This window comes from Perca fluviatilis, chromosome 10 (genome assembly GCF_010015445.1).
Source record: "Perca fluviatilis chromosome 10, GENO_Pfluv_1.0, whole genome shotgun sequence".
NCBI lineage: Eukaryota > Metazoa > Chordata > Actinopteri > Perciformes > Percidae > Perca > Perca fluviatilis.
The window spans coordinates 2,220,002-2,245,348 of record NC_053121.1 but is presented as its reverse complement, the minus strand read 5'-3'; the positions used below and the strand labels follow the sequence as shown (position 1 = coordinate 2,245,348).

The 25,347-nt window shown below is 40.8% G+C and overlaps 1 protein-coding gene across 6 annotated transcripts in view; it reads left to right on the top strand.

The window, feature by feature from the left end:
* Positions 1 to 23,847, top strand: part of si:ch211-26b3.4 (connector enhancer of kinase suppressor of ras 2) — a 76,621-nt gene extending 52,774 nt beyond the window's left edge. For 4 of the 6 annotated variants that reach the window (XM_039813306.1, XM_039813305.1, XM_039813308.1 and 1 more), the window contains 12 exons: positions 562 to 770; positions 3,817 to 3,854; positions 3,964 to 4,006; positions 6,126 to 6,174; positions 7,414 to 7,586; positions 9,410 to 9,483; positions 9,620 to 9,691; positions 12,126 to 12,196; positions 12,300 to 12,400; positions 13,003 to 13,756; positions 20,852 to 21,156; positions 21,968 to 23,847. In XM_039813306.1, coding sequence (XP_039669240.1) covers positions 562 to 770; positions 3,817 to 3,854; positions 3,964 to 4,006; positions 6,126 to 6,174; positions 7,414 to 7,586; positions 9,410 to 9,483; positions 9,620 to 9,691; positions 12,126 to 12,196; positions 12,300 to 12,400; positions 13,003 to 13,756; positions 20,852 to 21,156; positions 21,968 to 22,177 — 2,099 coding nt within the window. In that variant the 3' untranslated portion in view covers positions 22,178 to 23,847. The remainder of the gene's footprint in view (positions 1 to 561; positions 771 to 3,816; positions 3,855 to 3,963; positions 4,007 to 6,125; positions 6,175 to 7,413; positions 7,587 to 9,409; positions 9,484 to 9,619; positions 9,692 to 12,125; positions 12,197 to 12,299; positions 12,401 to 13,002; positions 13,757 to 20,851; positions 21,157 to 21,967) is intronic. The other 2 variants (XM_039813309.1, XM_039813307.1) reach the window with 2 other exon arrangements.
* The last annotated feature ends 1,500 nt before the right edge of the window (positions 23,848 to 25,347 follow it).

Genomic DNA, 25,347 nt, shown 5'->3' with positions numbered 1-25,347 from the left:
CTAACCAGCTTCACCGTTTTGCGGCAAGACTCGATCTGTATTCGACCGACGATCCTCCACTCTACCATCAGAAAGTCCATGAATAACATTAAAGCACAATAGTGCTGTCTGGGCTCTGCCTTTCTCCTTCATCTCTTTCTCTCAGTCACTTTTTAGTTTGTTTTTTTCACATTTAAGTATATGGATAATAAACAAATCAGGTGAGAAGCTTTTTCTATTCAGATCTTCTTCTGAAGCGGAATAAAACTTTCTGTGACTGACGAGATTTAGCAGTAGTGCCCACCAAATCAGCGTAATCATTGCAAACAGATTAGCTGTATGTCCCCGGCTGTGGATCTATATCAGATACGACAGCTCTGAGGCACTTTTATCCCTTTTTGTTGGGTTTTTATCTGTAAGGATCTATTCACTCTCATCCGTTTCTACTCTGGGGTTCTCCCTCGACTCTACAACGCTATCCCTCCCCCAACCCCCATCTCTGTGGTTTTCTTCCCTCTGTCATCCGTTCAGATGAGTCCATCCTCTAACTGCTCCGTGCCTCTACCCTCCTCGTCCCCACAGATTCAGACAACTCCCTGCTGCGTTACCTTAGCGACGACAAGATCCTGGTGATTGAGGAGGAGCCCGAGGGTCCGGGCAGAGAGAGTCGGCGGGATTCCACCAGACGCTCTCGGCGCAAGAGCCGCAATCCCAGCAGCCCTAGCTTTCCCATCAGCCCCTCCATGCTGTCCTCCACCCTGCGCCTAGACCAACCGCCCGATGCTTTGCCTGTATGTACACAGTCTGTTAACTGGGTTTTTTTAATTTGTGTCTAATATTTGTGTCTGGTTAAGTCTGTTAGAAGTGCGGGTGTGCTGTATGTATGCCTACGTACTAAGTATTATCGATGTAGCTAAAACCTGATATACTGTATCTTATTCCTCTGTGCCATAGAGCTCCATTATTGTCCAAACACTATAGAAACACATGAATGAGCCACACTGTTGAACTGCATGTCATGATCCTTCATTACCATCATCATATAATAGTCTCTAGGTTTAAATGCACTATTTACACCTTTTGGAGTAATGTTTGCTATAAACTACAGGTCCCAAATGTTTTAGGTAATTACTGAGCCCCTTTTTTATGACATAGTATATACTGTATATGTGACACATAACACACAATATTTACATTTTCAGTCAGAATAAAATATGGACTAATGTGTTGCTTGTTGGTCTTTTAAAGGGTTTTGTTAACAATAAGACAATTATACAATTCAGCCGGCCACAAGATGGATCTAGTGAAATAAACAGCAATAGGATCAGGACAAAAATTAAAACAAAAATTCACAATAGAAGTAATAACAATAATAAACAATTAAATAAACAAAATGCATAATCCATTCAAAGTCCCACCTTCAGAAAAAAACAACAATGTAAAAATAATCCATTAAAAGTAGAGGTTCTGTATTAGTATATAAGTCCTACTAAGGTAAAAGTAAAAGTAATATCAGCAGAATTTATGTATTAAAAGTAAAAGTACTTATTCTGCAGAAATATTTCCCTCTGAAATGTAGTGGAGTAGAAGCATTTTCACTGAACTAAAAGTAATTCCTGGTGAATTTTTATCTTTCTTATTCTCAATGGTGGAGGCGGAGTTTAGGTACTTTATTGTTTCATATGTCATTTCTTAATTGGCCTTTTCACAGCAGATATTTTGACTTGTCACAGTAGGAAAAGCACAAGTGTTACCAATAACATTAGCAATGGCTCCTTTCTATTCAAGTGTCCCAGTAATTCAGTCTGACAGTGAGCCAGCATGCACAATACTAATGAAACTGAAGCAACTAAATGGAATTCAGCCATCATTCATTTTATTATTACCACCTGTGCTTTTCCTACTGTGACATGTTAAACTGCTGCTGCTGTGAAAAAGGCCTATTCGTGGCACTAAAATCACCTTCAAGGCTTTAATCCTGACTCACAAAACTTCCTTCATCTTACTGTGTGTGTCTTTGTCCTCTCAGAGGGAGACTATTTGCGTTTGCAGGATAGGTCAGGGTGTTCACAGTATCACACACGTTGTCTGTGTGCGTGTATGTCAGGTAGAGGAGACAAAGGAGAGTGAGGATGATCAGTGTCATTGCATGGCTGCCAGCTTCACGGATTATGAGAATGACACTCATGCCCCCCTTTTCACACACACACACACACACACACACACACACACACACACACAAGCACACGGGAGTGCATTTGTATGCAGGGTAGCCATCTCACGACTTATTCTAATTCGTCCTAATATCCCCATCTCCTCAGACACGCCTAAGTCTAAATAGCAGTTTATTCTGGACAAACACACACACATACACACACACACACACACACACACATTCTCACTTGAATCCACACATGCACGCGAACACGTATCCCTGTGAGTAGGTGCATGACACAGCATCGGCCAGACCAATTACAAGCTACTGACAGACTGTGCTTAAAACACGAAGCATGCAAACACACACACACACACACACACACACACACACTTACACACACACGCGCGCACACACACACACACACACACACAGCACGCCAACAGCTTAGCTAACACCAACCCTCTCTTGGTGGTGACTCATATCCATTCGGTGGCACATAAAGTATACTATCCTGCACTAACAAGCATATGCTAACCTTAATGACCTGCTTGTTTCCTCTCTCTCATTCTCTCCGTATGATTCTTTTCTATTAACACAATACACCAACATTTTAGCAAAAAAACATATGAATTTACCGTTGGACAACATGTCTTTGCCAACAGTCATTATTGCACACATTAAGGTTAACCTGAAATCATTCACAACAGCACAAGTATTCGATCACTTGTGTTGCATGATGGTAAATTAATGATCATGAGATGATAGGCCCTGGTGCCAAAACATAAGCTGAGCTTGTTCCCGGAAGGCCCATTCATTTAAAAGTGGGTCTCCACAAAGTCTTCATTAAATTATAGTCATCAGGAAGCAAGCGTGTCATCAGCTGAAAAATGAGCTTTTGGTTTTGGAATTGATCAAATGTGAAGCAGCTGTAGTCCTAAGGACAAGCTGGCAACCTTGAATGCATTATTTGATTATTTTAATAGTACTATTAGTAGTACTAGTATCTGTACTGTACTTTGTCTTGTTTATTTCCGTAGATTTAATTTCCAATCAAATATGTGACGGTCCTTTTAAATACATAAATTACCATTCAACAAAAAACACTAAATACAATACGCAGTTAGTACAGCACTAACGAGCTAAGGCTAGTGTTACTTTTTCTGAGATATTCATGTTATAGTTACAGTCTTGTAACATACTAATATATTGTACTGATTATACTTGCTAGTATTGTATTGAATTGTGTTTCCTAGGTTTTTTAATTGATGTAATTTGTCACATAAAGCAACTTTGAGCATTTAAGAAAAATGTTTTAAATGTACAGTGTTACAGCTTCAGTTGACGGATTAATTTATACGGTATATCACTGTATAGAGGGTAACCTGCACATTACTCATTGGGCCAACAATTACATGGTTGTGAAATGTCTTTTCAACACTGCTCACCTTTTATAAAGTGCATGTCAGCTATCAAGGTTTTCAATACGGAGAATATAAATGCAAAATAAACCACAGATAAACTGTACACAGCACAGGCAAAACCACAGAACATGATATGATAATTACCAACAACGGTGCACAGATAGAAGAAGTGTGTATGTGTGTGCTGCCCTGTAGGTATAGAGAGTTTTTAGAGGCTCTTTAATAGTCTTTTATTTTTTTTTTCTTTCTGTCTCTCAGCGAGGTGCGGACACACTACGAGCAGACACAACAGACAGGTGAGTCTGTGTTTGTGGTTGTTTGTGGTTTGACCACATGCTTGTGATTGATGGAAGGACTTGAAAGAGCTGTTTGTGGTCACATTCAATCATGTCTGTCCTCCTGCAGGTACTCCGGCTCAGGAAGCTCAGGAGCTGCCTCCATGAGGAAGGTAGGAGAGCTAACAGTGCTATGCCTGTTTTATAAATCAATAGTTCTGATGGTTTATTTACTTGATTTTTAAATAATGCGGTCTTTCCAGTATGTTTTGATTCAAACTGCATTTTAATGAAGCAACAGTAGCTTCAGTTACATCAATAATTAGAACACATACGCTGTTACATGGAAATCGAGTGTGTCCAAATAATGGCTAAACATACAGCCACAGAAGAATAGGAATGATACCTGAGATGAAATCCATTTGGGACTGTAATTATTAAATAAAAGATAACGGTCGGATGATGTAAATTGGATTCCATATTTAGGTTACTGTGACACTGGAAGTTGTCATAGCCATTAGCCCTCACCTCTCCTCCAAAGCACTATGAGTTGTATGCTACATACAATGAGTCAGCTCAATTATGAACAGATATTTATTCGGGTATGTTACCTACCTAATATATTGTCAGAAGGTGTATTCAGCTATGTTAATATTGATACCTATAGCCACTTAGCCTACTCACATGGTGATAATGTGCAATTCAGTTTTTTGTTTTTTTTTGCTGAACATAAAATCATATTTTGTAACTTTGAAAGAACAAATAAAACACTCTCCTCCTCCTCTCCTCTCGCAAATGAAAAGTTTAATTCATGAGCAATAAAAGGCACCTTTGTTCAATTCAATACACTCAGTCTGGTATGACCATTAGCTTATGGTGGCTAATGCTCGCTAGTGCTAGCTAATGTAAGCTAATGTAAGCTAAATTAAGATAATTGTTGCTATATAACAGACATTACTGAGTTACTGACTCTTTTGTTAAACTACATTTTAGCATTAAAGGTGCACTATGAGCTCCTACATGGTTTCAGCGTGATTTCATTTTTGTCTCAAATGGTAGTCATCTCTCCTTGATCCGCTAGCTGCCTGGCCCCTGAATACACTGTGAAAAAGTCTGGCCTCAGGAGACAACACAGGGGTCGTAAATGTCAAACAAACACTAGGGGCACAGGCTTTGCACCAAAAATACAACAAACCATGTTCCAGCCAATCACCGACAAGATGGTTGGGGGAGGGGGTGGGGGTTAGTGCGTCTTTTTCACTGAAATTAAAGCCGGGACACACAGGGCCGAAAATCGGCCGTTGGACAGTCTGGCGAGGTCAGTGACTTGAGTCTGTTCGGTGTGTCCCGTACCGTCGTCAGTCTGGGGGGCTGTCGGCGTTCATTTTGGCCGACCTGACACGTTCAGTCGGTGGCAGGGCAGTCGGGACTCACCCGGAAATGGCAGGGGAATGAGCCTGACTAGAGTCTCTCAAAATCTTTGTTGAGCTGAAATGAAGACAGATTCAACAACTGCAAGGCCTATTTCTCTCTTAAAATGTTTTCAGAAACATGTTTCAGTGAACTTTTTTTGAAAGTGAAATTTTAGTACAATATGAGATCGTATTCTGAACGGCCGCCATGACAGTCTGGCTTTGAATTTCCGGAGAAAACAAACCCATGTCCAATCTGCTGTTATGGAGACGTATTACATCTCGTCTCTTTGGTGTGTTCTGTGGCACTTTTTGGACCAACACGGGGAGACTGATCATTTCGACTGGCTTTTCTGTCGACGGTCGGCCGTCTGGTTGGTATGTCCTGGCTTTAAGGCTGCTGCTCTAAAAGCACCCCCTCCCCCCAGAGAGATGCCTACGATTTCAGACAAAAATTAAATTGCGCTGAAACCATGCAGGAACTCATAGTGCACCTTTAAATTTTAGCGCAGAATTGTCACTTATGGCCACAGTGGGTCAATTTAATCTCCAATGCCTTTTTGATGCATTTCAGGGTTGTCAAATGACTAAAAGTAGTAGCCTAGCTAAGTTGATGCAGTTCATGACATCCTCTGGGTTTTAGTCTCTGTGACATACAGCTTGCATTTCTCCATCACAGGTTGTAGGTCACTTCCTGGCTGAGGCAGTGTTAGTACGGTGATCCCTCTGTGCCTGTAATCCTCTCTGCTGTGTGCCAGATAAAAATAAAAATAAGCTAAACATTAAACAGTAAACTCGCCGCAACCTCTCTACGTGAATAAACACCAACCTAGATATATATTTTTCGAGCTAACATGTTTTTTTCCTCTCTCCCCTCTAGTCCTTCCATTACACCTCTCTAAGAACGAAAACCAAAAAGAGAAGTAAAGGTAGACACACTGGTGCATTTTCTCTTTCTTATCTATGACCTTTAAAGTTGTATATGTACTGTATGTTAGCATTGGTAGCTCCAGAATGAGCAAACCTTTTAATGTGGTTCAATGTCAGTGTCTGAACTCCAAACTAAGCCTGACAGACTTCAGGTGCTGTGACTGGCATGTACACTGTGGTGTGTGACTGTGACAGGACGACAGCGCTTGAAATATCAAAAGGAGAGTTGATGCTTGATGGTATGACACATTGCTTATGTATCTAAAAAGTCCAGATGTACAGTACTACAAGTAATGCATGCACAGGTACGATCAGAGACGGTTTAGAACCAAGACGCCCCAACTCAGTCATTTCCTGTATCTGTGTCATGTGGGCTCTGCCACTGCTACGCCTCTTTAAGAGACATGTATGGATTCCAATGGGAGATGTGAACGACAACACAGATTATGAGCGATTCCTTCGCACCATAGTCACCAATGTGAATATTGGACCCATTCGTCAGAAGCCACATATCTCCAGAACATTCTGACACTAAAATAGTCATTTTCAGATGGACAAATCAGGAGGAAATTTACTTTGTTTGAGACCTGTTTCTGTCTCAGGAACAAACTCTCGCGAGATCTGGCAACAAAGATAAGCTAACGTCAGCTAACATTTGTGAACACCCTAACAAAAGTAATTTCTGTGATGCTACATATGTCCTTTAGCTCTGTGAATATCTAATGTTAGCAAAAGAAAATGTTAATGAATTATACAAATATTACTTTTTCATCCATCCACACGACGTTGACTACACTTTCAAACAAGGTCACGCCCATTGAGGATACAGGACGTGTGGACTATTTCATACCATTGGCACAGCGTGTTATTGCGCTATCTTTAGTAATAGAGAATCTTTGGTACATTTAACACTGCACTTGCAAAATAAATTAGACACCTGAATGATTGTTTTTGATGTATTACTGTCACTGATGTCATACTTTTTAGCTCATTCTATTCTTTAGCTTTGCAGATGTGTAAAAAACTAACTTTAGTTTGGAGGGATTAGTTTTACATGAAAAAAGTCTGTAAGCTACTGCAGACTTGATAAGTCATTTGGATTCAGCCTGTTAGTGCCAGACTGGAACCACTAGATAAATGGCTACACTTCTCCTTTTATTACTAGTGTTTTTTCCTGATAAAATGCCAAATGCTATGAAAACGACTTTCAGTACTGACATCCTTTCCTCTTTCTGTAGGTTCCCTCACTAGTGCCAGTCGAAGGAGAATATCCTGTAAGGACCTGGGCCACGGGGACTGTGAGGGCTGGCTGTGGAAGAAGAAGGATGCAAAAGGTTATTTCACCCAGAAATGGAGGAAGTACTGGTTTATCCTCAAAGAGTCCTGCCTCTACTGGTACACCAACCAAAACGTAAGGAATCACATTCAACTGTCATTATGAGTCAAACTCTAGTTTAATTCTGCAACACTATTTCTCTCGGCATCTTTGTTTAGTTTTTAAACAACTTTATTGACAAAATGTATAATGGTCAGATACCACCGCTGTAATTAAACATTAGGGGAATTAAAGGGACACTCCACTGATTTTACGCATAAAAGTCAGTCTACTCATGATGGAGAGTATTACTCAGTGTGTAAAAACAGCTTTAACATTCTTCTGTCTCTGAAGGGAGCTTTCTAAAGTCTAACCCAGATGATGTCATCAGGGTTATCTTGAGTTAGGGTTGAGACTTTAAATATTTGACAAATCTGCGTTATAAACTGGGGACACTGATTTTGAAAGATGAGGGCATTTAACATCTCTAATAAACGATCCTGGGATGTAGGATCAGGTGTTTTTGGAGCTTGACCCATACTAGGGACTTAAAATCTGAATATTATAGCTGCTGCTGCTTCAAATATGACCATCCTTTTGTAATCTGTTTCCCCCAGCCTTTAGAAAAGTGTAATACTAAATAGTGTACCCCTTTAAATTCAGATTAATTTAAGAATATTAAAATCTTATATCTAAACTAAATTTTAACAAAAGAAATGACCATGTAATTGCAATGCCCACTATTAGATTCCAGTTATAGCGGATTTTTACGAGAAAAAAAACCCCAGAACAAAAACAACAAAAATTAAGACTAACGAACAAATAATGTAACATTTAGCAGTTCGTTTTACCGTGTTCAGAAACTTTTTGCTGATTACTGTTGTCAGACAATCTCACAATGTGATCAAAATGTCATGATGGTTATATATGTGGAATCCATTGAGTCTTGCTCTTCATCACTTTGATTTTATGTAACATCACCATGCCTGCATTTGTGCTTTCAGCTTTTATACTAGGGCTGCAAGTGACAATTATTTAAATTTTTGTATTAATCTGCCAGTTGTTTTCTAGCCTGACAAGCCAGACCCACATCCAGATGTTGGGTCTGGGAACTCACCATTGGCAGGGCTCAATCCGAGGGGCCTCTGCACCAATAGGATAGCGCCACATCCAACCAGAGCAACGCTAGTTGATAGATTAAACTTTTGCCGTATCTGGTCGGCAAAACTCCGGACACATCTTCCTTTTTTAAGAATGACTTCAGTGGCGTTCTATACACGATGTGATTGGCCTGACTATAGTTAGGTTTTTCCAGCTCGCAAGCCAACAGAGAGTTGCTAGACCCCCTGGCTGCAAATTACATTTGCTGCTGCTAGGGTGCGTCTAGATTTCTAGGCTAGTTGTTTTCATGATAATCGATTAATCGTTCAGACTACAAAACATCACAAAGGAGTAATACATGTCCATTAACATTCCAAGAGATCAGGGTGATATCATCAAATGTCTTGCTTTGACAGACCAACAATTCAAAAGCCAACAATATTCCATTTACTATAATGTGAGACAAGGAAATCATTTCAGAGCATTTTGACCTAACACAAACACACAAGTCTTTTGAAGAATTTAAGGTGTAGGTACGATTTTTGGATTAATGGATTATTGGAATATTTGCAACAATTTGACCAAAAAATACCTGAAAAGTAACTGTGTTTGTCAGTTTTACGGCTAAGATGGTCATATCTCATCCATCTTTTTTTAGTGTCAAGTGGTGAAAGGAGCCAATATAAACAACATGTGCTGTTTTCATATGCTTGACTAGAGTACTACTATCCAAAATCAAATTGGTATTTCAGTATGTATGACATTTTGTGCTGTGCGTTGACGATGTACCACCACCCTCCATCTGTCTCTGCCTGCAGGATGAGAAGGCTGAGGGCTTCATCAGTCTCCCTGAGTTCAGAATAGACCGAGCCATAGAGTGCAGACGGAAATAGTGAGTGTCCCTCACATGTCGCCTGAATTACTAATCAAGCACATTTGCTTTCACCCACACAACATGAACGCACATACACCTACCACGCATACACAAGAAAACACTAATCAGTCTTCTTCTCTCTGACTGACTGCAGTGCCTTCAAAGCCTGTCATCCCAAAATCAAGAGCTTCTTCTTTGCCACAGATTGTCTTGAGGAAATGAACAGGTGAGTGAGTGGGAATCTCTGTGAGTCTCTTGAGTGTGTGTTTGTGTCCTAATGTGGACAACAGTCAGATGCTGGGGACATCATGTGTCCTTTTATGAATATTTTAGCTGAGTAAACCAAGTTTACACAAGGCCCACACAACACTGTGCATGAATAAGGCATGAGCCTAGCTCTCTGTTGTTAAATGTAGAACTGTGTGTGTAAGTGTGTGTACGTGTGTGTCACGTGTGTGCTCGTGTGAGAGGCAGATCGTAGGGATATTTGCAGGAGTGCTATCTGATGAGCTCTAGTTATCCACACCTCTCCTCAGTGACACAGGGAGATAATTGGGGGAGAGTAATTAACCAGCTATATTTGACTTCCCTACTGTGCTTGGAGGTCCATGTGTGAAAGCATTGGTGCACACATATTTGATGTGCATTTGTTTCCGTGTGAATAACTGGGTGTTGGTACAGGCTTCAGAAAAATGTCCTTGTCTTGAAATTTTATCATGGCTTTTTGGGGCACTTACATGTGGATTTTCCTAGCTTCTGAAGGCACTCACATTTTAAGTTAATACAGTGTTTACAGTTGTGGTAGGAAAATGTAAGCAAGTACTTCATTAGCGACGTTCGGTGCGGTGAGTCCCTCCCTGATAGTTCCTAGCGGGGAGTTTTTTGGGAGTAAGATAGCATAAGAACTGATTTTAGATGCTGGTTCCCCTGAGTTCCTAAAAAGGTTCCTAGGAAAGTTCTTGTAGTGAAAATTTGCTATAACTAAGGGCACAAAATAGCTTGTGTAGGCAGACAGATAAGCAGAAGCCACACTGAAGATTAACCTAAAAAAAAAGACTAAACTGATGCTCAGTCAATCCTATGAAAAGACCAAAATCTCAATAGTGTCTGACTGCCCTACCCTGGCTCTCCGCTCATTTGTTCCTACTAAAGATATACGTCTTAAAAAATGGCTCACGAATATATAGTTTTATTATTTTATAAAAGACTTGTTTAGTGTTTAGCAAAACGTTACTCAAACAGGAGGAAATAATGCTTTTGTTGGGGAATAATTTCAGCCCTGGATTAATACACATTTGGTGTACTAAAAAGTATCTCTGGCAGCAGAACTGTGTATGTGGGAATGACTCCAAATGAACTACAGTTGAAGGAACATGTCACCCAGTGCAACAGTGTGGTCCACTGATGGTTGTTTAATAGTTTTTGTACAACAATGGAGATTTATGGCACAGAGGAATAAGCTACATCAGGCTATGGCTACAGAGGCAATGCTTGTTAGCAGGATCGGTCTATTGTGTAGTTTTGCTTTTTTCATGGCATTTGTTGATAATAAGATATTTCTTTATCTTAAAGCAACACTATGTAACTTTTCCCGCTTCGGTCCCCCTACAAGTTGGAAGCGGAATTGTCCATTACATTACATTACATTGTGCAAGTTTGCCAGATCGGGTAGCGGATCTGTAGTTCAAATGAACTGGACAATGTAATGTATAGGACAATTCCGCTTCCAACCTGTAGGGGGACCGAAGTGGGAAAAGTTACATAGTGTTGCTTTAATGTGGAAGTTGCCTCCTGTAGGATGCATTCCTAGTATGATGAGTTTCCTGTTCCTCATGCACAGACTTGGCCTCTATTCTTAGTGTGAACTTATTATTAGGTGTCTGCAGAGAGTCACAGGACAAGCCAGGATCTGACAGAGGGCTTGGAAGAGGACAGAGAGCATGGATGTAGAAAACGAACGCCATCTGAGACTCACTGTTGAGTAGGGTTGGGTATCGTTTGGATTTTTACGATTCCAATGCCAAACCGGTACTTTTAAAACGATTCCGATTCCTAAACCGATTCTTGAAAAACTGAAAAATGACATCAAAGATGTAATATGCTTACTAGCGATGACATGCAGTGAATGGTTAATATGCTTTTACGTACGTTTTGGTGAGCCCAGAGGGAAAATATGGCGTTTTAAAAGTAGCCTACATTTACGGTAGCTAGCTAACGGTAGACTACACAGAAAGTGTGATATTTTTAGGTCCATTTCGGAGCGACACATTAAGTGGAACCGAAATTTGTGTTCTAATCCGGTCGTTGCGTAGGAACCGGTTCCATAGTGGAACCCAGTTTCGATACCCAACCCTACTGTTGAGAGACAATGGGACAGAGGATTGTCACTTCTCTCTTTCTGCATCCATCTGTTTAATTATCTTGATGCTTTTCTCTCCTCATCAGGGGGATGGAGTCAGTTGGACAGATATCAACTCCACTTAAATTATTTAAAGTGAAAGTTTTTTTTTAATTCATTACCTACTGTTTACCTAGTATAACCCATTGTTTTCTCTCCCCGTCTCTGCTCCTCCTCTCATCTATCCTCTGATGCCTTCCTTCTCCTTACTTTCTATCCCTCACCGTTGCGTTCTTCTTTTTCCTTTCCTTGTTTCCTATAGGTGGATGAACCGGCTGGGGCTAGCTGCTATTGGCTACACACCAGATGACAAGGTACCACGCCCCGATGAAGGTGAGACAGATTCAGTCAGCTTGATATTACCGAATTAACCCTTTCGTCCATGAATTGCTAACATGTACGGGTGTGTGTGTCTCTGTTTTTATTTTAATATCAGATTACTGGAGTGAGAGCGATCAAGACGAGGTTGATGGCTCGATGACGCTCAAACAGGAGGGACCCTCATCCCTCTGTGATACCTATCACCGCACGCCATCAGTAAGAACATGCACACACACATACTCAACATTTTCTTTGCAGTGTTTCATTCTGATAGAATAATTTATCCCTAAAAGCCCCACAGTTTTCCGGGCTGCATAGACCAGAGCTCTCAGCATTAATAAAACATCAGAGTGTGAGAGTATCTGGTTTGGTAAGCAGCCAAGACCATCGCTTATGTGTTCTGCTGCTAGAACTTCTTCACAATCTAGCCTCTAGGTGGCGACAACTGCCATTGCTCATCACATCTCTGAAAGATAACGTAACACTCAAACAGACTTTTACTTACTTTCAGAAATGTACATAAAGGTGGCATTAGTACCATGTTTTCCCAGCTGAGCCATACAACAGTCATGTCAGTCATTCTGCCATCTCATTGCTTTGTTTGCTCTCATCTTTTGTTCTCTTTCTGTCCTTTATATATTTTCCTGTTCTTCTTTCTTCTCTCCTTCTACGCACCTCCTCCCTCTTCTTGTTTTGCGGGTCACATTTTCCTCGTAACTGTGCTCACATTTCACATTTGTTGTCAACTTGTGTCCATCCCTCCTCACTCCTCTCCAAACTGACCAACCTGTCCACCTCACAAACCTTTGGGCCTTCAGGCTAACTTCCTTCAGAGTTATGACCAGTTGCCCCGCTCAGTCAGCTCCATGAGCCTTATGCGCTCCACTCCGTCCCCACTCCCTCCATCGATGAGTGCCTCCACCTCCCCCATCCCTCCACAGATGGTCTCTTCCACCTCCCCTCTCCCTCTCCAGGTCAATTCCTCTAGTCCCTTCCCGGAGCCCAAGCATGGCCGACACTTCTCCAGCGAGTCAACGCACTCCCACTCCTCCGCCGAGGACCAGCGCGGAGATGGCATGGGCATGGGCACGGGCACAGGCAGCACCAGTACCCACTCATCCGGTTGCCGCTCTACCCACCGTGAGCGGCGCTCCTGGCAGGACCTCATTGAGACCCCTCTGACCAGCGCAGGGCTGCACTTCCTCCAGACAGCGCCGGGGGAGAGTGATTATGGGGGCCTAATGGGGAGCATGGTTGGAGAGATGGGGCTGTACGGAGGGCTGGGCAGACAAGGCATGTCCCCGGAGAGACGCAGACAGGCCACGCTGCCCGTACGGAGACACCACGCTGCAGAGAGGGACAGGGAGCGCGACGGGCCCTTCCCTCTGGAGCGAGGTCCGCACACGCACAGCCACACACACCGACGCTCTCACAAGCAGCGCAGCCAGAGTCTGCCCAGAAACAGGGACCCCGTGCCAGGAAAGCTGTTGCACACCTCAGCTCATATGGAGGAGAGGAGCGAGGACGAGGAGGCAGAGGGGCAGGCTGCAGATATGCTCGAGGGTGAGGAGGGTAAGGAAGTTACACACAATCTGTTTTATTTGAGGAGAGAAGCAGTAGTATGCACAAACACCTGAAATCGCATAAAAAAGTATATAGTATAGTACCCTTAAGTCAAAAATGTTGTGCTATACAGTGCACTATAATTTCCTTTATTAAATACTGTATTATCTCAGAACTTACAGTACTGCAGAATAACTGCTGTAATATTAAAAATGCATATGTGAAGAGTGGGGTCAAAGTGTACCTGGGCAGGTTATGTTACACAGGATAATTTTGTCATAAATGGCTAAATGTTATAATTCAGGCATATAGGAAATATTCAGATCCTTTACTTATGTTAAAGTACCAACACCACACTGTAAATATACTCTATAACAAGTAAAAGTCCTGCTTTGAAATGTTACTGAAGGAAAAGCATAATTGGCTAAAGGTTCCTAAAGTATAAAAAGGAAAAGGACTTATAATGTAAAAAATAGTCCCCTGTCAGTGTTATATTATGAAACATGATGTTATTGGATTACTACCACTGATGCATTGTTGACTGTTGTAGAGCAACTCTTTACCAGCTCATAAAACATACTGAACATTGTTTAATCAGCTTGATACTGTACTTTTCCTAACTTTATGAAAATTGCTTATAGAGATAATTTTGAACTGATGATATGTTTCTGACGTCTGCCATTGTTTTGGGTCGTTGATGTGATAATGCTTTTTTATGATCATTTCTGTATTTTGATACCTTCATTAAATATCCGAGCCCACTTTGCAAAAGAAAGAGTTAAGACTTCACTACTTCTCCACATATTGGGTTTTAATAAGGTCAGAGGAAAAGGAAAATAAGTATGTAAAGGGAAAAACTATGCTAATAATATAATTTTTTATATATATATATATATATATATACAGTATATATAGTACAATATTTCCCTCTGAATTGCAGTGGAGTACAATCATAAAGTGCCATGATATGGAAATACTTAAGTAAAATGCAAGTACCTCAAATTGCACTTAAATGTACAACGTGTAATTTTCTGCCGCTAGGGATCTCTCAGTCAAAACAATAGATGTTAACATGGACTTTTGATGATGTCATGAAGTTGAGTGAGATCACGGGAATTGTTGTTTTCTTTGTTAACCACCAAAATGTGTTCACGGACGAGTTAGTGTATTAAAGTCTTATTCATATTATATTTATTAACATTTATTCATGTCATTCTAATAAAATAGCCGCAGTCTGATTACTTGGATTCCCTTTGTGGTGGTAGCTGACCGGTTAGCCAGCAAGCAAGCTAACATTAGCCAGCAGCTAAAACCACAATATTGCATTATGTTCTACATGTCAGTGTCACCTTTTGGATGTTTTCAGCACTGGAGGGAAAGGGTTTTATTTTGGGTTCAGGTTGCTGTGGCTGTGTCCCCAGGGTTGAAGTCTCCAAGAAGTGAGGCAGATGGACCGGAGTACGCTAGCTGGCTAACTTAGCATTAGATTAGTCGACTACATGTTATTATGGAACCCACGCAACTTCTAGGCAAGACCCGCCCTTCAATAGTCTTCACACGCTACTATTGGCCAGGCGTCCATGCTTTCGCTAGGTAAAGTAACCTGATTTGTTCAGGTCCTATCCCCTGACCAATCGGCTATCCTAACCTTAACCACTCGAGGTCAATGCCTAAACCCAACCAATTGAGCTGCTTCGTAGGGCGGGACTTGCCTAGAAGTTATGTGGGATCCATAATAACGCGTTGACTACCCATACAGCTATTATAACGTGGCAAACTTAATCGTGGGTTAGCTCAGCACTGTTGAACTTGGTCAAAACAATAATACTAAAAATAACTTTGTTTCCTGTGTTTTGATGGAAGTTAGAGCAACTACAGCGGTCAAAGGTCATATGACGCCATTGAGAGGCAACCAAAATGACACGGTCCGTGTCATTGATTAAAATTACAGATTTCTCTTTTTTTTTTTACATTTGGGATAATGTACATAATACATAAAAATGTATATAACTATACTTGTTTTTGGACATTTTAAAGGGGTGCTATGCAGTTTTGGCAATTTCTTGGGTCCGTGTACGGTCCGTGTACTTGGCGGCCAACGGATTTTCGTTTTGAAAGGAAAAAAACAAAAACGAAAAACGGCCAGTTTCCCAATTACCATTAGTAAATAGGAAAACAAAAAACGGAAAACAACCCAGTATTCGTTTTTTGTTTTGATATTAAAAAACGGAAAACAAAAAACTATCTCGTTATCCGATTTTCTTTGATGTGTTTGTAGATGGAACTCGGAAATTAAATTGTGTGTATAAATCTTATTCCTCATTCATTTTTTTCGTGACCCGGAAGCGATCGTGAGGTAGTAGCGGCTGCATACCGGAAATCATTTGGACATCAATGAGACCATGGACAGTTAGAATGATAACGCCGTAAACATGTTTTTAGACGAATATGCTAGTTTTATATTAGAAGACCGATAGAATGGGATGTCTTGTGGTGATATAGCAGCTGTGTTGGGTTCACAGTTTGGAACGATACGGGGGTTTTCTAAGAGGGGGGGAGCTGGTGTGCTCAGCAGGGACTTTTATTATGAAGTGGTCACAGGAGATTAGCGCTGACCGCTCTCATTCATCAAAAATGAGTCTTTGATAAGGCTTTCCCTTATCAAATTGCAAAAGCCCCCGATTTAATACAACAATATCTGTCAAACAAACAGGGCTATAATTAGTATAAATAAGATATAAAATCAATATAAATGTGATTTTTGGAGGTTAAAAAAGTAACTACCTAAGTCAGTATAGGCCTACATTTTAAATGAGCTACTTTTACTAGTAATTTTACTTGTACTTGAGTAAACAACAAAGTAACAGTACTTTTACTTAAGTAGAAATTTTTTTTACTCTTTTCACTTCTGCTGATTTATTTAAATCAAAAAATTGCATAGACCTAGCCCTAGTCTGCATATCGGCCTATGGTCAGCTTTTTATTTACTTTAAGAGTAGCATTCATTTGTATGTTTAACAAAAGCGGTAAACGGCGATTGATAAAAAAAAAAAGAAAAAAACTTGCCTCAGCAATACCTTCAGCAATTTCAACTTCAAGTTGGCCATCAGGACAGAAGTCCCTGACAAGTCCCTGCTGAGCACACCACCTCCGCACATTATTATTATTATTATTATTATTATTATTATTATTATTATTATTATTATTAGACTATGATGGTTGTCTTGTTGTGTAGACTCATTTTTGATGAATGAGAGCGGTCAGCGCTAATCTCCCGTGACCATAATAAAAGTCAACTTGTGTTTCGCCAGTGAAAGGATTTTAATATTTGCATATTAAAAGCGATATGCAGACCAGGGCTAGGTCTATGCAATTTTTAGATTTAAATAAATCAGCAGAAGTGAAAAGAGTAAAAACATGTTCTACTTAAGTAAAAGTACTGTTACTTTGTTGTTTACTCAAGTACAAGTAAAATTACTAGTAAAAGTAGCTCATTTAAAATGTAGAGTTACTTAGTTACTTTTTAACCTCCAAAAATCATATTTATATTGATTTTATATCTTATTTATACTAATTATAGCCCTGTTTGTTTGACAGATATTGTTGTATTAAATCGGAGTCTTTTGCGATTTCATAAGGGAAAGCCAAATCATGGTTTCGATTTTAGTTTGTTTGACAGATATTTGCCAAAGCAATGGCATTGAAATGAGAAATTTTGAAAATGTTTTCGCTTCATTATTATTATTATTATTAGATTATGATGGTTGTCTTGTTGTGTAGACTCATTTTTGATGAATGAGAGCGGTCAGCGCTAATCTCCTGTGACCACTTCATAATAAAAGTCCCTGCTGAGCACACCAGCTCCGCCCCCCCCCCTCTCAGAAAACCCCCGTATCGTTCCAAACTGTGAACCCAACACAGCTGCTATATCACCACAAGACATCCCATTCTATCGGTCTTCTAATATAAAACTAGCATATTCGTCTAAAAACATGTTTACGTGCGTATCATTCTAACTGTCCATGGTCTCATTGATGTCCAAATGATTTCCGGGTATGCAGCCGCTTACTACCTACGATCGCTTCCGGGTCACGAAAAAAATGAATGAGGAATAAGATTTATACACACAATTTAATTTCCGAGTTCCATCTACAAACACATCAAAGAAAATCGGATAACGAGATAGTTTTTCGTTTTCTGTTTTTTAATATCAAAACAAAAAACGAATAATGGGTTGTTTTCCGTTTTTTTGTTTTCCTATTTACTAATGGTAATTGGGAAACTGGCCGTTTTTCGTTTTTGTTTTTTTCCTTTCAAAACGAAAATCCGTTGGCCGCCAAGTACACGGACCTTCTTGCTGTTTTCTGCCAGGTTTCTCTATAGAGCTCCCCCTACAGCTTCGGAATAGATATTTGTCAACACTGTTGTAAAAACTCGTTGGTGACTCTCCCCCCTCCCATTTTCATCCTCTGGTCGTGTGCATTTGTTTTCAAAGAAGCCAGCGAACGCACGGAGCCATGTCCACTGAGGTAGACAGCTAGTAAGCCCGTAACAAACAGTGATCATAATAAAAACCTTTACAGACAATAGCAAACATCCTGAGGTAACAATAACAAGAAATACAAAGATTAAACTGAGTTTATCCCAAAGATACCGTCCTGATCTGGCGAGCTCCAGTTTTCTACTCGCAGATCAGTCTGGCATCTTGAGATAGAGAAAATTTGGAGCCGTTCGCCAAACGACCGACCAATCAGCGTTGGTTTTGAGACGGGTTTAGGTGTGACGTAACGAGAAGCGACTGTTAGTCTAAACAACGTGGCGGCTTCCACAGATGAGATGTGCGTAGCCATCGCGCAAGTTTTATCCGAATTAGAAACTATTCCTTCATTGAAAGAAGAGCAAAAAACGGCACTGGAGGCTTTTCTCGGAGGAAAAGATGTTTTTGCTCTTCTCCCAACTGGTTTCGGCAAGAGTTTGATCTGATTGGTTGATTTGGCCCGTCTATCACCAACTTAGGTGGTGATAGATGGATGGTTTATCCAATCAGCTAACCAGGATTTTTGCCCCTTCCCAAAAGTTCTCCAACGGAAAGTTCCCAGATGGATATGCTGAGCAAATGCGAAGCAATCCATCTGGCGGAGTCAGGTTAACTTACAAGTGCTACAACAAGAACACGAAAAATTTTTTTTCCCCCCCCCCCCCCCCAAAAAAACCCCCTGAACTACTGCTTGTTCTCGAGTCCTCGCTCGGTCAGTCTGCCGTTTCCTCTTCCTCTGTTCCTCCGACAATGCTTTCCTAGCTTTCTGCTTCTTTTTTTGTCGGCTCAGCCATGATGATAGTGTGAAAACCTCCATCACTACCTTGTTCTTGTTAGCTAGCCAGTTCCTGGATGTGTGCAGTGCCGTAAAGCAATTTGTTACATGGCGAGACCTGATATCACGCTGTCAGTACCCGATCCGTTCCACCTGCACAATCCGTTCTGCGCATGTGCAAGATGACACGTATGCCATGACGTAGGCGCAGATGATAATGCTGCGTTCATGCCACCTCGAAATAACAGGCACCGCCCCACTGGTTACGTTGTTTCTGCAGCTAGATTCAGTCTAAAATAACGTTAAGTCAAACTTAATGGGAAAAGCAGGCTACAGCTAAATTAAGACTTTACAGTAATAACAATAAAGACAAGTATTGAGTGATTGTATTTTAAATGAGCACAAGTAAAGTAGAACTGACGTAACAGCTGTTATATATGTTAATGTTTATTTTCAAGTTTTATTTTGAGGGTCTTTTAAAGTTTACATGCTGTCTCTGCTAGCGGTTAGCCGAATTAGCTGTTAGCTAAACTAACGTTAGCTTAACTGTGGAGGCTAACGGCAGACCGCTGCAATCAGCTAGCGGTTAGCCAAATTAACCGTTAGCTAAACTAACGTTAGCTTCCCGGTGGAGGCTAACGGCAGACCGCTATAATCACCTAGCGGTCCGCCGAATTAACCGTTAGCTAAACTAACGTTAGCTTCCGGGGAGGGCTAACGGCAGACCGGCTATAATCACCTAGCGGTCCACCGAATAAGCTATTAGCTAACTAACGTCGTTTGCTGGAGGCTAGCGTGTTGAACATCTTGCGCATGCGCAGAACGGATCGCGTGCAGGTGGAAGCGGTGCCGTTATTCCAAGGTGGTGGTGGAATGAACGCAGCATTATCATCTGCGCCTACGTCATGGCATACGTGTCATCTTGCACATGCGCAGAACGGATTGTGCAGGTGGAACGGATCGGGTACTGACACACGCCATACTTCCTGACGCTGAGGCTGCTGGCTCGCCGGCCCAAAGTTGCGAGGGTGGTTTTTCCGCTCACAGGCGCTAGGGGGGAGCGAGACGACCACCATTCAACCCCAAAAAAGTCATATAACCATTCCAATGACTCCGAAGCTGTTCAGTTAAGGTAAATTAAGCTAAAAAAAGCTGCATAGTTCCCCTTTAACGCAGAAATATTACATATTATATCTTTAAGTACAGTGCTTGAGTAAATGTACTTAGTTACATTCCACCACTGCATTTAAGGTGGAGGTTCTCAACCTGAGGGTCACAAGACGATCATCATGTACAGTATAAGAAATACTAAAAGATTATATTCTGATGCACAAAATTAGTTTTTTTAACTTCTCTCTAATCTTTGTTTTTTTTCTTGTGGAAAAAAGGAAACTGTAGCTTTACCTCTTAAGGCCTTCAAAAATAAGCTCCAAAAGGAAAATCAACCTGCAGTAACCCCTGTTACAATAGTATTTGTACTAGGGGTGCACAAACCAAAAAGTTTGGAAACCATTGGGCCTCATGAACATAAAATGTCAGAAAACAGTGAGCCCAAGCCCAAGTTGACATCTTCGTATTGCTTGTTATATTCTCCCGGCTGTCCAAAATACCAAAATAGTCAGTTTACCATCATAGAAGGCCAAGAAAACCAGCAAATATTTAATGTGTTCCTTTTTTGCTGAAATAAAACATTGCAGATTCATTTTCTGTCAATAAACTAATTTGATTAATCAACTAATTGTTTCAGCTCTGTATTAAACACATCCAAATTAAGCTCATTGTGTCATTCTAGCAGTGAATCTGACTCTCACCGGTCCACTCCTGGGTGTGTCAGACCTGCGGGAGTTGAGAGTTGAGAGCAGAGAGAGGAGGGTGTCGGATGGAAGGGAGCGGCGGGTGTCAGAGGGCCGCGAGCCGGAGCCATTGGACGGGCTAGAGCAGCTGTACCGGGCCCTGGAGCAAGCCAACGTTACAGTCCTGGGGGACCCAAGACCCTGTAGCAGGCAGGAGTTTCGACGCTGTTACATGCAGAGAGCCAGGGACCCTCTGCTCAACGACAGGCTGCACCGGGTCCGAGCCCTCCGCAGCACCTTGAAGGTAGCACAAACGAAGAATTAAATGTATGAGGATCAGTGGTGGAAGAAGTATTCAGATCTTTTACTTAGAAGTACAGGTACTAATATCACACTGTAAAAATACTCTGTTACAAGTAAAAGTCCTGCATTAAAAATGTTACTTAAGTAAAAGTATGTCAGTATCATCAGGAAAATGTTCTTGAAGTATTAAAGTAAAAGTACTCAATGCAGAAAAATCCTCACATTTTATAAACTGAAAGGATCCAACCAGTTGTGTGTTTAATGGTCTGTTTAATCATGTCAACTGGACTTGTAGACCATTATATTGTTGGGCAGATTATAATAAAAAATTGTATTTTATAATCTGCATGTGTTTTGTGTGCAAAAATCTCAATTTGTAAAGTAACTAGTAACTAAAGCTGTAACAGATGAATGTAGTGGAGTAAAAAGTCCAATATTTCTCTCTGAAATGTAGCGGAGCAGAAGTAGAAAGTGGCATGAAAAGAAAAGACTCAAGTAAAGTACGAGTACCTCAAATTTGTACACAAGTACAGTACTTGAGTAAATGTACTAAATTACCTTACACCACGGGCTGAAATAATCTAAACACTGTAATCTCCACCCCCTCCCACCCTCGTATTTCACGTTTGTCCTGTCACTAATTTGTAGTTATGTTGTTATGTCTCTGAACTGTTATTTGTTTGTCATTGTCAAAAAGGCTGCATGTATGAATGAAAATAAAGAAATCATCTTTTTTTCCTAAAAGAACATTCCACCACTGGTAAGGGATGCAATGTGGTAACGCCCCGTCGTTTTCTTTTGCCCCCCCTCAGGCTAAAGAGTCGGAGCTGGCAGTAGTCTGTGCCCTCCTGGAGGAGCCTGGCCTGTGCTCCCAGACCTTCAGAGAGTGGAAGCAGTGGCACAGTGAGCTCTACTCAGACATCTGCCAGCTCAGCCCCGGCACCAACGGACAGGACGACCTCTCCCCGCTGGCCGCACCTCTCATGACCCACACACACTCCTTCATTGAGACACATGTGTGAGAGAGAGAGAGAGACGGGGAGCAAAGACTGAACTGACACACACACACACACTAACAAACACACAGAGCTCGACATTAGCTGAATCCTCTCTCCTGATCACGACTCTGAGCACGCACTCACACACTCACACAAACACACACACACACACACACACACACACACACACACACACACAGGAACACACATTGTAAGATGTGTAAATATCATAGATGGGACAGTCTGAGACCTGCGTGTATGAACTTTTGATAATCCTGAGGACCCCACAGGGTGCCTATTGCATGCCTGAACAGAAAGCATTAATCTTCCTTTGTCTATGGAACTCAGCATAAACTCCACACGCTTGTCGAGCAAAATGGAAAAAAAGGAGACTTTTTAACACGTTTTTGTTCCTTTGTATTTACTTGGTTTTGCTAATTTTTTTCCCTGTTGATTTTAGGGGGCAGGGGGAACTATGTAGCAGCAATACAGAGGAGAATCCTTTTCACCACAGCACTGTACTTTTGTACTGATGAACTTTGCACCCAGAGCCACCAGTTCTCCCCCTTTCTCTCTCTTCTATCTTTTTTTTTTTTCTCTCACTGCATATCTCGCTGATTTACAGGGACCTCACTTGTTATTCCAGGCTGATCTGACGGGACAGTGTTGGGAAAGTAAGGGCAGTGACTTTTAGTATAAGACTGTGAAAGGTAGCCATCAATGCTGGTTTATCTGGTTCCCTCTGGGAACCGATGAAAACAAGCGTCTCGAGCATTGAGGAACCATTGTGCTGGCTAGATAGCACACTATTTCAAACTGTGAACTGTTAAAAAAAAAAAAAACACAATTTTAAGAAAGTTCCTCTGACAGAGTGCATTTCTACGATTCATTTTGCATTCTCTCTCCCTCTCTTTCTTTTGCTCTCTCTCTGTGTGTTTCTGTCCATCTCCTCCTCTTTTCTTAATCTTTTTCTTTTGTTTCCTCTCTCTCTCTCTCTCTCTCTCTCTCTCTCTCTCTAGTCGTCAAAGACTTGTGTATATGTGTATACTGCTGTGTATACTGATGTAAATGTTTGCGTTCCACTACCACTGTGATATGCTTCTAGAGGTAGCGGAGGGAAGACAGAGAGTATGTATTTGCGTGGGTGCACAACAATTTTTAGTTTTTGTTTTTCCATTTTTTTTTTCTTAAACAGCTAATGCAAGAGCTAGAGAGTTCTTTTCAAAGGAGTCACTCACTACAAAGAATGCACTTTCTATATCTCTATATCTCATTGGCTGCATCACAGGGTCTCATCGGCCTCTTTACCATTGCTGTTCAAAATATCAGGTAAAAGCATTTGCCGTCTCATTTTCTAAAGATTTGTGTACAGTCTACAAATATATTTAAACATAGAAGAATATATAAATCTATTTACGTTTTGTGTCATAGATATAATGTAAAGTATGATGTATTCTATGCCAAGGTTTTGCAGTGTCCCCCTCTTCACTCTGTAGATGCAGGGGGTTTAGCAGTTGAACAACTAGGAGGCAGACAACAACAACAACACCATCATAGACAGCTGATTTGACAGTTTTTATTGGTTTACATCACGGCTGACCCTTCTCCTGGTCATGTGTTGCATGAGAAAAGTCCTGGGACTGATTTGATTGGACGGGGTAAAATATTATGGATCATTTCTGTTCTTTTTTTTATATATATATATATATATATATATATATATATATATTTTTTTATTTTGAAATCTTCCTCTCATGATTGCAAGATAATTAGACTTGTAGCGCATGATACATGCAAAAGTACTGTTGAAGAATGACCTTTTATTTGTATGTTCATAGATTTTAAATATTCCTTTTTTTTATTATTAGAAAGTGTTTAAAGACACACACTGTACAATAACCGAGGCAGACATTTTTGCTCCTCAGTTACTTGATTTAATGCAGATCCTCCTTTAGCATCCTACCAGGAGGTTTCAATTTGATGTTTTGCTTTACGTAGAAAGACTGACACGTGTCCAAAGGCTTCAGGAATCTTACCTTAGATAAGATTCTAAAACGAAAAGCTATTTTGACATTCCCTCCAAGCATATGGTTGATACTGGGCAGCCAAAGACCTCTAAATGGTCTGTAATGTCTGTGAAACCCGGATGAATCGTTTCATCTGCAATATCAGGCCAAGGACTTAACGGTGCCCCCCAGTGTCGAAGACTCTGAGAGGCATGCGTAGCACCTGCTGCATCCAGCACTATCTGTACTTATTCTTCATACTTTACTGTAGTCCTTTGAGCGTAGGTTCAGGTTTTTCATCATGTCACCACTGTCGTGAAATATCAAACACACCCCAGAGATATAGCTCATGTTTTTTGAATGGTTAATTTGAGAGTACCACAAAGAAACTAAATGATGCAAGCACTTTCCCTGTGCCTCCCAACCCTCTCTTTGGCAACGATGGACTGACTATACTGGCGATCCTACACACACACACACAGCTGTAGATGAGTTACAATACAGTTGCAGTCTGCAGACCTCTCTCCGTTTCTCATCTGTAGTGGTCTGCTTTTTACAACCGCTGCTCCGCTGAGCAGGCGACACACTGTAGATTAAGAAGTGCGAGTTACGATTTGTAGGCACAGGCTGTGTTATCTCTCCCAGATCTTTGTGTGTGTAAACCTGCAGAAACAGGCCGAAAAGGGAGATTCCACTGTGTGTTCTTTCAGGGGTGTACACCTCATGGTACATTGCACAGGTGTGTAAGATGTAAGTTGCACTGCGACATTAAAAAAGGAACATATTGCTCTTTTTCAAGGATAATATTAGCTTACTGTTATTCTGTACATTAAACTGACTAAAGATGATATTAAAAAAGAAAGAAAATTACATTTATTCTTCCTAAAGTAGCCTTTTTTGGTTTCATATATATGAATATATATTACAAAAAATACAGATTGTAAACTTAAGTTGTTAAACTTTGACTTCAATAAACTGAATCCTCTGCACTATGAGCTGTGATCTGTTTATGTGTTCATGGATTTATTGAAACAGCATTACAGAGTGTTCTGAGGAAGGATGGAGGATGACCAGGTTTTAAATTAAGGGCAGGGGTCATTCCATAAACCAGGAAGCCATACAATATGTTCTATTCGGGCAACAGCTAACGTGTATGCCTATATCTAAAATGTCTTTAAGCAAATTGAA